Genomic DNA, 14,110 nt, shown 5'->3' with positions numbered 1-14,110 from the left:
TAACAGTCTATCTTGTTCACGACAAGTGATTCAAGTTTCTGAAACAGCCATAATAATAATGATAATAATAATAATAATAATAATAATAATAATAATAATAATAATAAAAACAATTGTCCAGCATTTTGGTTAGGTGGGAATACATGTAGGTAGCTGTGTCCATATATAAGATGGGGCTGTCCCCCAACTCCTGGGGAGCAATATAGAATGGGAACATGTGTCCGTTCGAAGATTGTCATTACAATCAAAGAAGAGAACCACAACACAGCCATTTGTAATTGCTCTATTTATTAATACATGTATCACAAATGTTCACAATATCAATGCATTCTTGTTGGCATGCTAGACAGAGGCATTATTTTTAAGATGTTTTAAAAATATGTTGACTTTTGTTTCCCTTCCACACTCACTTTTAAATTGATCTGCTGAGGTCCTCAAAGTCTATAATGTCAATGCAAGAAAAAAAAACACATACGGAAAAAAAAAGTAAAATAATTGTAAGTAGTTGGGGCAAATCAGGAAAGTAACAACACAACCTTGTAACAGGATTATACAGGCTCATCCAACAGGAAATCCTACACTAAGCTGTCTCTCCACACCCACCTCCCGGAACAATGAACAAGGAGGCCAGTTAATGCTTAACAGCACTTTCTGCCATGCATGCCACATGCTGTTTTCTCCTCGTGAATACCTCTCACTGTGTCTCCTCTCATGTGCTAGAAAGCCTGGAGAAGGTAGGAAAGAATCCCAGGAAAGGGAAAACCAAACCAAATCAGATTAAGCCAAAAGAAAAGATAATTACCATCTGCATATCTATGGAAAGGTGTGTGGCATTCTTGGACCACAGTGAGGGGCTGAGTGAAGCCTCCCCTACTACATGCAGGGCCACAGGGGCCATTGAGGATGTGATAACCAGTCACCTACAGTTGGACCAAGTACATATGAGGGAGCTAGCACTCACAGGGTCTTTGGGTGGGGTTCACTATGACTAGCTGCAGGGGGCCTGGCTACACTGTGTGGCACAACAGGGCTTCACAAGATGGACACTACGCATGACGTGGGCTGAAAGGCAGAGCATCGACTGGGTAGGAGTGTCAGTTGCACATAGGAGGAGGGGCTGTGGGGAGCGGGTGGTGGGAGCAGGGCAGGGATAGTATGTACTGTGCTCTAACGTTCTTTGGAAGTCTTTCAGAGATTGCGGCAGTTTCTTTTTGAAAACAGGCCTCTTATTCCAAAGTTCTTGAAAGACTAAGAGAAAAGAGAAAGAGAAGACATGTGAAGGATTCACTATTGCTAACAGCCTGCCCCAAAAGGTGCAAGGTGAAGAGCAAGTATTCCAACTTTTCCCAATGGCATCCACTCCACCTCCTCCCCAACATATGGGTATGAGGTTTCTATATGTGGACAACACCACCAGACAGTTCAGTGGCTCCACACTCTTCCTGTCCACTTCAAGGGGAGTATGGGCACTAAAGGGGAAAATTCCCAGACCCAACCCTCCCCACTCCCACTCACCTTCTCTTTACACCATCTCATACTGATTGGCAGTGATGAACCGGGACAGACAGCAAGCCAGCAGCATGCCAATCAACTGTTAGCAAGAAGAACAAGTGTAAAAGAAGGATCTCAAGTCACAAAGCTATCCCCTGCTTCCAACTCTAGAAGTACTTGAAACTAAGTTTTGATACAGAACAACTGCATCTATCTACCAACACAAAGAGTTGTCCTGATACACATGTATACCCAGACATGACTTTTAATAAATAGAGGTTTTCTTATTTGGAAAGGACAAAGGTCAGGACTGAAGAACAAATCAGATTTGAATTATGGGATCAAAGTTTGAGCTAGTCTAAGTACTGGTATGGGACCAATAGGAAGTTCTGAAATTGACTACAAGGTCCAGAAGTAGCTTGCTCTGGTCATTTCAGAACAACTTCTGATACCAACATGTATTAAAATATGATCATGCTATGAGATTAATGCAAGAAATAATTAAATGACATGAAATTGGTATGATATTAACTGAAAGGCTAATATACTTTGAATTATTTGGAAGGCTAGACATATTTGGCAGATTTTTCAACACAGTATGGTACTCTGTTTATACCTGGCTGACAGAATAGTGGTTCTTTCCTTGGGATAAGAATAGAAGCATTATTCTTGACTGGGTCCATTTGCCACTAAGATAACAAAGTCATCATTATAAGAGGTGGGTGGGGAAATGAGAATGGGAAAGCAGAGCTTTAACTTATGCCTTTCAATCATGTAGCTATCACAGGTCTAAACAGGCCCACATACATTTGGGAGCCACTTTCAGGGGCCACACAAAAACTCCTCCCAGTTTGTCCCACCATTTTCATAGAGCACCCTGGTTCCTACCCTTCTTTGGGCCTTGGATTAGCCTGTGGCATAGGTGAATCTGATAAATGATTCTGACTGTATCAAGACACCCTCAGTCACATCTTTCTTCATTCATTAATAAGCAATAGTTTTATAAACCCAGAGGATCAGCATTCTTTGGAGAAGTGCTCAATGGTAAACTTGAGTCCAGCGGCTATTTTCCTTTGGCTAATGGTGCCTTTAAGAAACTGGGTATGTTTTGTTGTCTTATAGGGAGTAGGGACCTCTAAAGATAGCCTGCTGCAGGGCAACAGTACCAACATCACCTGTGCTTTTATCAGAAATGAGTGTTTTCAGGTCTCACCACCTACCTGTGAAGCAGCCACTGAGGTACAGGTCAGCAAGTGGTATTCCATAAGCCAGGCAGAGCTGAGAAGCACTTTGCCAGTCTATCTCATCACCCTCATCTGACAGGTGAGAGACTTGTGGCCATTGGTGTGTGCTCTGTTGCTCAGGAACACCTGCACTGTATTCACCTGCCTCTTAACTCACCTCACAGGCTCCAGTTCCCGCTTCTTATCTTTTAAAAAAACTTAAGTGTGCAAACAATAACCCCTGTCAGGTATAAAGCACTCATTACCTTGTCAGAACCTATTAAAGCTATGGCCTCTGTCATTCCATGCCATTCCAATACACATTGTCATACACTTACTGCAGAGTGGCTGAAGGTATCATGGCTGTACTGTTCAGATTATATTGCCGATTGAGAACCTAAATTGTTCCAGGTGTGCAAGAATTTTTAAATTCTTTTAAAAATTCTTAGAATGGGGCATGCTTTTAAATTTACAGCATGCCCCATTCTAAGAGACTGTTATTTTCCAAGATCAACAATTCTAGAATATATTTCACAGTGTGAAAAATTATATTCCACTAATAAATAAATAAGCATTGAATATATGTAACCAACTCCGATAAAATAAAATGTTGAGTGTTTTTACTCCAACTCTTTGAAATATTTTAATTTCAACTTTCCAGATAAGAAAATGGGTTTAATAAGTTCAACTATCTTCCCTAAACTATACAGGTAATCCTTCCAAAGATTTATGTTGTAGCCACTTTTCATATCTGAGAATAGCCCTAACTTGTTCTGCTCTGTATACAGAAAAGGGAAACAGGCCCCTTTCAGGCTCTACTAAGGAACTACTGGGACAGAACAAATCATCCCATCAGATTCTGGACCTAAGAAAGGTTATGGAAGGAGGTGGGTGGTCAAAAGGTGAATTTGTAGGAATGTGTTCTGTATTTCTTGGTAAATATCCTTTGTCTTTGAATTAAGAGACTTAATCTCTTTCCTAATAAAGAAAGAAGAGGGAAATAAGGGAGAGGAGGAGGAGAGATGGAAAGATAGAGAATAAGGAATGCACATCTAGCAACTTTCCCTTGTTCTTTCCCACCCATCCCGTCCTTATTCCCTCCACTCTTCCTTCCCAAGCTCCCTTTTGAAGATGGTAACTATCAAAATCATAGGGTGAAACACGTATAGCGACTCAGGTAGGAGGAACACCTCAAATTGAATTTAGCCTGGATTACACAGGGAGTTCCAGAGAGTTTGTGATAAACAGATTGTTTCTTCCCAAAGAAAAGGAAAGAAACATCTGGCGCTAGGGGGCGCCATATCAAACTCTGACATCCAAACAAGGGGCTAAGCCAAATTACCTAAGGGACATGGTGCTTACAAGTCAATAAAGAAAACTGGACTCAGCATAGTTTGCCTTGTACCTTCATACTACCTTTACTATCTGACACAATAGGTGGGCACAATGTCAGTCTCTCACAACAGTGTGTGGGGAGGGGGCAAGAAGATGTAAAGTAGATGAAGCAAAGTGGAAGGGAGAGAGAAGCAGGGAGGATGGCCTTCATTCAGTAGAGCCTGCTACATTATAGGAGAGCCAAGGCAGACCACTTTGGCTCTACAATATCTGAATGAATTTTGTAAAACTAAACAAAACCAAACCAACCAACCAAACAAACAAACAAAAACAATCAACCAACCAACCAACCAACCAAAAAACCCTCAAGCTCTTCTTACCCTTTCATATATCTACCTATGACCACATAGACACATAGGCATATTCTTAGATGAGAAACTCCATCTATTAGATCTCAGGCTCACTGAGCCATTCTCCTCATGTATTATATCAGTAATGTGTCCCTTTATTTCTCTAGGGAAGCCCTAAAGGAAGACTTCAGAGGTATGTGTGTGTATGTGTACACACCCAAGTGTCAACCATACTTCCATATTTCTGTTTTTAATAGCCTGTGTTGAGGAAATTATGTGCTCAAGACTGTTGTGTGTATCCTATAAATTTGCATGAGTCACAAGGTGTGGGATCTTCAAAATTATCCCTAGGCCATTACAGAGATATTGCTAAGTATTATTACTGAAGTGTTGCAGCAATTGGAAGAAAGTTCAGGGCAGTAACTGCCTTTCAAATGTCTCTGAAGACTGAGTTAATCGCACTGTTTGTGACCCGATTAGGGGTTTGTATGTGTTGGCATGTGTATGTGTGCGTGTGTGCGTGTGTGTGCGTGTATGTGTGTGTGTGTGTGTGTGTGTGTGTGTGTGTTGGGGAGGGGTGTTAATTTAGACCATGAGGGAGAAAGCAATATAGTCTGTTTAAGAAGTTTTTTTTTTTCTTTTTAAAGATTTATTTATTTATTATATGTAAGTACACTGTAGCTGTCTTCAGACACACCAGAAGAGGGCATCAGATCTCATTACCGGTGGTTGTGAGCCACCATGTGGTTGCTGGGATTTGAACTCATGACCTTCCGAAGAGCAGTTGGTGCTCTTCCTCACTGAGCCATCTCTCCAGCCCCTGTTTAAGAAGTTTTTAAACTGCAACACAAGAGACATTCACAGTGACTGACTTCACATGCCCTTGGGAGATGCAATGTCACACAAGTTTTGATAACTACATGGAAGAAAAGCATTTCACTGTCTCTAATACTAAACCCTGCTTGACTGAGACACACACTATCAAGTTAAGGATCTATCCCCTGATCTAAGCAAGGGTGACATAAGTAATAACCTACTAAACTACAAAGTTATAATTTGGGTACTTTTCTTTGAAGTTCATATTTTAATAAAAAAAAAAAACCCCAGGAACAAGCTGGAATGCAGCAAAACTGCACTTGCATTGCTGAGCAGAACAACAGATGGGGAGGGAGACAGACTTTGAGATTGCCTCTGTACAAATGGAACTTTGCTGACATATCAACTGGGATTTTTATGAAAAATGATCGGTTAGTCTGAAAAAAAAATCTGAGTTAAACCTAAAATTTTTATTAAGCTGCTAAGTATACATGTCAGTTCTTGTACTTGTAGACTATTATAACAAGGATAAACCATTTGCTCCACAGATCAGAAGCCTGTCAAACAGGACCTTACCGGCTATAGGCAGGCTAAATTTTAGATTTAGTTTAAATATGTTGTGTCCTTTAATACCTTTAGTTTACTTAATTGGCATAATTATATCTCCCAAAGGTTTGTAAAAAGTGAAGAGATGGATAGTTTAATACACAAAGAGTTGTTTCTTCTTCAGAAACAGAATATTCAAATCCAAAGATTAAAGTAATGTTCACAAGATGAAGAATGTTAATGTCATGCATAATGACAGGTCAACCAGGAAAGAGACTCCCTCAAATCTAGACCAGCCAGTTGATATTTAGAGTTGTTTAAGTCCCAATAAAGCCAGTACCTTCTTCTGTTACCCACCCATTTGACCTGTGAAGAAGCAAGTTGTTTTACTGGAGGTAGTCATTAGTTAAACTGTAACCAATATTCCCTTGACAGAAAAACTTCATTTAAGTTGAAAAAGAGAAATCAATAAACAGATGACCTAAGACCTAATGAGCAAGGATCTCTGACCTCATATATCACCTTCCCCAGAGCACAGAAAGACAGGCTGGAAACAGGAGGCCAGGGAGGCAAACCAGAGTGGGAGGCTGGGCGAGGCTAGACTAGGCATAATCATACCTGGGAGAATGCAATTCCAAACGCCACTCCAGCAATGATCCCCATGTTAGTCTCCATAAAACTGGTCACCAGATCATAACAGCCCTAAAAAGAAAATATAAGTCAAACCCACTAACAACCAACCAACCATCCATCAAACGAAAGAATTCAAACATACAAAAAAGCACAGAGGATAGTACAGTGAACCCACACAGGATATTTTCCTAATATTATAATTAATATATACTTCCCTAATATTATAATTAATATATATTAACATTAAAATTAACATGTTGTTGAGGTGGACTATGTTTTATCAATCTAGTCCAGGAAGGAAACACCTATTTCTTTTGTATCCCCCAGAACACAAAGAAAGGCAAAAGGTGACTGTTACTAGTAAATCCCTTACTTTTAGATCAAACAGCAGGACACACAGTGTGAGTGTGTACATGTGTGCATGCATGTGTGTGTTTAAATGTACATTTACATGAAAGTAATCTAATCAACCTATTTCTGAGCCGACTTATTCAACAAAAAATACATAGCTTTTTCCAGTAAAGGATTCTGACTTGAATATAAAAAGTCATGCAAAAAAATGAAGATATTTAATGAACAGAATCAAAGTAGTTCTTGTTTATCTGAACAGTCATTTTAAGTCAATTAACATCGGAACAACCACAACAACTACTCTCTAAACAGTCTTTCATGTTTAAATTCCTATTTTGTTTAACAAAGTTCATAGTGTGTGAAAAGTCTACTACTACTCTTGGCTCTAAATCACCTTCATCTTCCCAGTATCTTTAAAGAGAGAAGGTGCTTTAACTTGGTACTATAACATGGCTTCAACGCAATTTACAAACCACACACCTTCCTATCTGATATAAATATGAAGGTAAGTGCATGCTGGCTCATGGGTGACTTGGATGATTTGGTTCTTTCCAGTAGAAGCTTGCTGATCTCACTTTTACTAAGGATATGATACATCATCGTATTCTCCAAAAAGGTAGCTGGAGAGCAACACGTGAGTTAGGAAGCCTTTAATAGGCAGGAAGACAAGTAGCTACTCGAACCCATTCCCAAACGGTGCTTCTCTAAGCTGCCTATCATCACAGCCCTCTCCCCCAACTGGGAGAATGAGCTTCAAATCCTCAGCATTACATTGACCCAACATATAAAAACACAAGCCTGAGAATCCCAACAGAGAGAAGTAACAGTGAACTAGTTGGCAGAGATTTTTCTGCTCACCCTCATCGTGACTTTAATTCTGCACTCAAACCAAGTATGTGTTTCTATAAGTATGAGTGCTACTGTTTTAGGAGGGGTGTTTTGTTTGTGTTTCTCCCATGAGAAGCCTAAAACACAGGGCTTCACACATACTAGGGAAGCTCTCTATCACCGAGCCACATCTCAGTGGCATTTTTGGACATTTTAAGAGAAGAGTAACTTTATTTTTGAAATGCTCATGTCAACCAGGAAGAGAAATCACAAACACAAGTAATGGCCTGTTCAACTGTGGCAGAAATCTTTCTCCCTGTTACAGTGTACGGTTCTTGAATGAGCAGCACAGAACTTACGAGAAAGGCTAACTAGAGGTTCTACCCGAGACTTGTAGAACCAGCATCTTCCATGTGCTTGGGCTGTTCCCTTTCAAAAAATTTTGATGCCTCTGAATGCACTTTAACAAGCTCTCCAGGTATTTCATATGTCTATTAAAGCTTGAGAAGTATAAGTATTCTTCTGTAAAGAATAGTTAGCTAGATTTACTACAAATAAGAAATGAAATGAATGCATCCTATCAGTAATAGAGTGAACCAAAAAGAGAAGATGACGATGATTTAAAAAATACTTTCATCCTTGAATTTATTTTCTCTATTATTCATCATTCAGCTCTACATCCTACTCTCTAAGTTCTCGCACATCTCTGCAGATATAAGAATTGTTTTGGTACTACAACTATGGGTCATGGTTGCATTCACCCTAAAGTCGTGCACTAAAGCACTATCTTATCTAACAACAACCATCTCTCAATTTCCTAATATGAAAGCCTGGTTGTCAAGCATGAGATAAATCTAGAGACCTGCTAGGTCTCCTAGGAAACACTGAGAAACAGAGTGGTTAATTTCAAGCAGGGCAAGTACTTCTTCCTCTGTTTTCCTCTGTTCTTAGAAACTGGGCAAGAAATTCCTATGGTAGGAGCTCAGCCAGTGCAATCAGCTAAATGAACCTGCAGGCATTTCATCATCTCACCAGCAAAAGAAAAATAAATCCTATGCCCCAAACCAAACAATCAACCCCCTGTGTAACGATTCGCACTTCCTCTTACCTGCTCTCTACCCCAAATCTGTATCATGGAGGTTCCCCAGGTTATCGAGTAAAAAGTCAAACTTCATGTTCCTGTATTACCACAGGATAGGGTGCAAAACACCAAATAATCATAACACATTAGTGTGTATGTGTGTGTGCCTGTATGTGCGTATTCACATATGCATGTGCCTGTGGAGTCCATAAGAGGGTGTCAGATTCCCTGGAGCTGGAGTTCTAGGCAGTTATGAGCCTGACAGCCTCAGTGTTGGGAACTGAATTCGTGTTCTGTGCCAGAGGAACAGGCTTTCTTAACCTCTGAGCCATCTCTCTGGCCCCCAAACTTTTTTTAGATGCTAACAGAAGCTATTCCCTATAAGGATCTGCTGCATCACTTCTAGGAACATGGTTGAGGTCATATTTGTATCACAGTTAATACTTATAGTGTGCTCTGTGCCTGATATTATACTTTAGATAATTTATTTCATTCATTCCTCATATTAATTTTTTAATTATTTTTATGTATATGTGCAATCTGTCTTCACACACACACCCAGAAGAGGGGATCCGATCCCATTACAGATGATTGTGAGCCATCATGTGGGTGCTATGAATTGAACCTTTAGGAAGAATGGTCAGTGTTCTTAACCACTGAGCCATTTCTCTAGCCCCTCTCATATCAATTCTAAAGATCAAGAACTACTATTATCTACAATTTATATATGAGAAAAACAAATCCTGAGAAATGTTAAGTAACTTCAACAAGATCCTACAATCAACAAATGCCTGATTCAGAATTTAAACTGTCTCTAGTCACTGAATTTAGATTTCTGGGTCCTTAAATTTCCTAAAAAAGAATGTTTACGTGAAAAAAGTTTTTTTTTTTAAACCAAAATTGGATGGCTGCTTTTCCCAGCCACATGAACCAAAGCACTCACTGTTTCAGATCACAATATAAAATGGGTAAAATACAGAAATGACCTCATAATATTCTAATCTTGAGAGAACGGCTATCATCTCTCTATGAATTATTCAGTACATGGCCCATATAACACGGAACTGGGAAGATATTAGAAGAATAGACTAGAATAGAATGTTTTCTTGGTAAGAGAAGAAAATTTGCCCCATGTCTAGAGAGCTAAAGACAAACTCAATGGCATATTCTTCTCCTTTGTTTCTCAAATCATAGTTTATATAGGACATTTTTTTAAATGTTTAAGAATGTTGATAGCCGCCATGCACAGCTGTAGCACACAGCTGTAACATGTCTTCATTGTATTCTCTGGAAAGTGTAATACAGGATTGATTTCCCTTCTCTCTGACTACTGGAAGTTCATTCGCCTTTTCTCCCAAAGAACTGATGTCTATATCTCCTTCCATCATCGTTTTTTTTTCGGCTCTCCTTTTTGGGAATCTGGATGTTGACAGTGAGTTGAATTGGAGTTGTTAATTTCTTTTACTATACCAGTGAACTCCCTAAAATAAAGGCCACCCTCCTAGCAGAAGCAGATGCTGTCTGTCAACTCTACTCCCTTCTTCCTGCCAAAGACTGGCACCCAGCTGTGAATAATTTCATGTTTCAATGGTATATTAAGTAGAAGAAAGGCACCCAGAAAGAAAAAAAGAAAACACTCTGTCTGACACAGGCATCGGGGTTAACAGGAACCATTTGCTAAACCTACATATCTGTGCCTGGTGGAGGCTTGCTGTGGGAGAGCCACAAGAGACCAATTGGAGGCAGAGCTTCCTCGTTCAGAAGTGAGCAGCTTCAAGGGCTTCTCCTAGGCGAGCAAACACCACAAAGGAAGAAGCTCAACTCCCTCTGAGACTAGCTTTTCTAATCTATTTGTCTTCATTTCACAAAAGTAACAAAATCCTCCCAAACACACCCCACCTGGGAGGAAGAGGTACCTTCTGGTTAACTTTGGTGGCGGCCACAGTCAGATTGTGCAGATCCAGGGGATTACAATCAGTTTCGTTCATGCAGCAACTGGGGGGGATGCCATGTTCCGGGAAGTAGGGGCTGCTGCTCCAGTTGGTGTAGTTCTGCACGCCACAGCAGCTCAGCTGTTAACAAGAAAAGAAGAGAATTCAAGAGTGGTTGAGCAGATGCTGTGACCTCCTCACTTCTTGCTCTGAAGCTTCTATGAGAAAAAACATCAAGCTGGGCAGTGGTGGCACACCCCTTTAATCCCAGCACTCAGAAGGCAGACACAGGAGGACAGTCAGGGCTATATACCTCAGCCAGGCTCCCAATATAGCATATACCTTTGGTGTGGAAAAATCAACTTAAGCTCTACTATCAATCATCTTTTGCATCCATTTGAACTCTGAGAAGGAAATTGAGGCCACATTACACTGTCTTTCTCACTACCTCTACCAATAGAATAATATGTCTCTGACCTTGCTAAGCATAACAATCAAGAGTGCTATTAAACATGCAGATGCACACAGTAATTACACCCAGAGTACTTATAGGCATTAATAGTTTCTAAAAGTTCTCCACTGGACCTACAATAATAAGTAAATAGATAGCTTAGAGAAAATAATTTCTATGTGGGATAGAAAGCTGGTATTGGTAAACTACCAATACCACCTGCTTGGTTTTATAAAGGTGATTTGAGAACTGGTCATGCCATTTGTTTATGTATTGCCATGGCTCCTTTTGTACTATGGTGGCACAGTTGATTGTGACTCAGAGTATAAGACCCTCCCCATAGCCTAAAATATTTTCTATTTCTCCCCTTTATAAAAAGTTTTCTGATATCTCATATAGAGAATATGAAAACAAATGAGACAAAAATGTTACTGGTTGGTAAAACCTGAGTATATATTTTTTGACTTTCCATAAAGTCTGAAATGTCATCAAAATAAAACTGAAAATCTTATGGTTTTAATTTTTTAAAATTTTATGAAGTTTAAATATAATTATATCATTCTCCCTTTGCAGACTATACCTGACAGATTCTCAGTTTCCTTTTGGTCCATTTCCACTTTTAGTACACTGCTCCAAATAAATGCTGCTCATCTGATTTCTCTGTCTAGCCTAGAGTCACCAACTCTAGATAGCCAGCCTTTAGGAATCAGTTGTTAGCTAGATCAACACATACCCACTACCAACCTCCTTTCCAATGGTTTAGCTTTTAAGGACAAATGGGATATTGTTGACAGGTTCAGCACTCTTACCAATACAAGACACATTGGAGCATGTGTCTTCTTGATGCTAACTTCCTAGAAAACCAAAGCCTGGGCAAATGCTTGGACCCATCTCTTGAAAACAGAACTGGACCAAGCGTTTGAGAATGAGAAGCAACAGTATATGCAACTGGTTTAACCTACCTACCCACCAAGTCTAGAGGGTTAAGCCCAGAACTGTGCATGGAAGCTCCACACTCATCTCTTTCCCTGAAACTTACGCTGCGCTGCACATGGTCCACGGCCCGGCTCCTCTCATCATTGCCGTTGTAGTTCTGCATGGCATCCGTGTAAGTCCTCAGGAAGGTGTCCTTGATCTACAGAAGATAAAGGGAGAATGTATATCCAGTCCATTGTGTCCTAATATGACTCAGATTCCTACCGGTTTCCCAGCACCATTGCTTCAGAAATTTTTTCAATTGATGGTGACTAGGGAGGGAAAGCATATTTTCTGAGACAAAGGAGCTCAGAAAATTCACCAAAAGCTTAACTGGCTGAGAAATTTAAAGACAAAGTTGGTTTCAACCATCAGTTTAGAGGGAACCAGGCCTGTCAGATGGCTAACTGAAGTGGCTAGGTAGGTTCTAAAAGTGCTTTAAAGGTGACCGACTGGCCAATTACTAGGCATGAATTTTCTAGTTATTTTTCTTTTAATTGATTCACAGCAAACTTCCTTTCTATAACATTCTTTGACTTATGCAGACAGGATGGTAACAGACCAGACACCAGCGTGATGTGAAGATTAAGGTATTGGCCCCAAACTGACCTCTACTTTACCATACAGGAGTGGGGCAAACTTAACTTTCACTTAACTATAATTACTGAGGTCAAAAGGAAAGAGGCTAAAGGATAAGGGCTTTCTTGTTAGTAAGAAGTTAATGAAACCCTTTCTCCTTGTCAGTGAACATATTTGCCTTTGGGATCATTTTCAAATTCCATCCCTTTGAAATCTGGGGTAAGGTGTTAGGTATACTACTAGGCCATGTGACTTATGGTAAAACTAAGGCCTGGTTGATGCAATGACTCTGAATTAAGAGAGCAGAAAGTGGCAATAATTATCTGGTGGTAAGCTCCAAGCTAATATGGCAACTCTCCCAAGCATGGATATTCCTTACTAAATTCTGGAAGTAATGTTCATTGGATAGCTACAAGCTAAAGTGGCTGCCATTAGCCAACTCTGTCACCTCACTTTATCTTAAATTCTCAGGGTGGGATGTTGTGTATAGAATAGGCTTTGTGTTACCCTGAGGACACAGGCTTAAGAAACAAGACTGTGGCTGCCCTAAAGGCAATCCAGGCTTCTTTACAACATTGGTCCAAGTAAATGATATCAATGTGACTTACTGTTACCCAGTGAGTTTCACCACTTGGCCAAAGTCAACCTTTATTTTGTAATCAGGGTGAGACTGCAATCCCTAATGAACATAATGAAAAGGGAGAAGAGGAGTTCTGGTTTTCACACTTAGACTGATGCCCTCCAGCAGGGCTGTTGAGGCCACCACTCACTTCACCCCATTTCTCTCCAGCTTACTGTACGAATGGGCAGTCTACCTAATAGGCAGCATCCATGAGCAACAGGTTCTGGAAGTTAGCTTGGGCATGTGGAATGCTACCTACAGTCAAGGGCAAAATCAGGGTAATGGGGAAAGGAATGGAACATCCAGAAGCCAAGCTCCCAGAGAAGATAGCTCAGTGGGGTAAACACAGAGCCTGGGACATGCTGCTGGGCACTCAAGAGCCACAGCCAAACCCCTCAGTGCATTTGCTGTCTATGGTGCTCTGGTTCCATCACAACACAGCTATCTATTACGGCTTTCCTGCTCTTTATAAGAATGGATTTACAAGCAAGACAATTAGCTCAGCTCGCCTCTAGTGTCAGAAATCTTAAAATAGCACTCAATGCTTTGTGGAAAAAGCTACTTTCAAAGGAGTATCTAATCAGTGTTAGAAGTCGCTGCTTTCAAACAGAGAGGAGAATCATTTTATTAAAGAGCTACAGAGAAAACTCAAGTGAGGATCAACACTGAAGGGTATAAAAGTTTGGAGAAGTTCCTGCCTAACCTGCATGTACCCTTTATACATGCCATTCATTTCCAAAACTCCTCTTCACACGGACTCTTGAGTCTTTTCACCCTGAGCGTACTTACCTCATGACGAAACACAAATCCAGAAATGCCAGCAACAAGCTCAGCCAGGAACACCAGAGACAGGAACATGGCATACTAAAAACAAAGTGAACAAGAGGATAAAGTCACA

At 40.3% G+C, this 14,110-nt stretch overlaps 1 protein-coding gene across 1 annotated transcript in view; it reads right to left on the bottom strand.

Moving 5' to 3' along the window:
* Window positions 1-268: 268 nt before the first annotated feature.
* The window catches only part of Tspan7 (tetraspanin 7), a 17,238-nt gene continuing 3,396 nt past the window's right edge, over window positions 269-14,110 (bottom strand). Inside the window, exons 2-7 of the mRNA XM_031341000.1 lie at window positions 14,002-14,076; window positions 12,076-12,171; window positions 10,571-10,726; window positions 6,380-6,463; window positions 1,516-1,591; window positions 269-1,248 (exon numbers count right to left, since the gene is read on the bottom strand). Coding sequence (XP_031196860.1) covers window positions 1,523-1,591; window positions 6,380-6,463; window positions 10,571-10,726; window positions 12,076-12,171; window positions 14,002-14,076 — 480 coding nt within the window. The 3' untranslated portion in view covers window positions 269-1,248; window positions 1,516-1,522. The remainder of the gene's footprint in view (window positions 1,249-1,515; window positions 1,592-6,379; window positions 6,464-10,570; window positions 10,727-12,075; window positions 12,172-14,001; window positions 14,077-14,110) is intronic.

The sequence above is a fragment of the Mastomys coucha genome, chromosome X, assembly GCF_008632895.1.
Source record: "Mastomys coucha isolate ucsf_1 chromosome X, UCSF_Mcou_1, whole genome shotgun sequence".
Lineage (NCBI taxonomy): Eukaryota > Metazoa > Chordata > Mammalia > Rodentia > Muridae > Mastomys > Mastomys coucha.
Note: the sequence above shows the minus strand (reverse complement) of the source record. Positions and strands in the feature narration are given on the sequence as shown.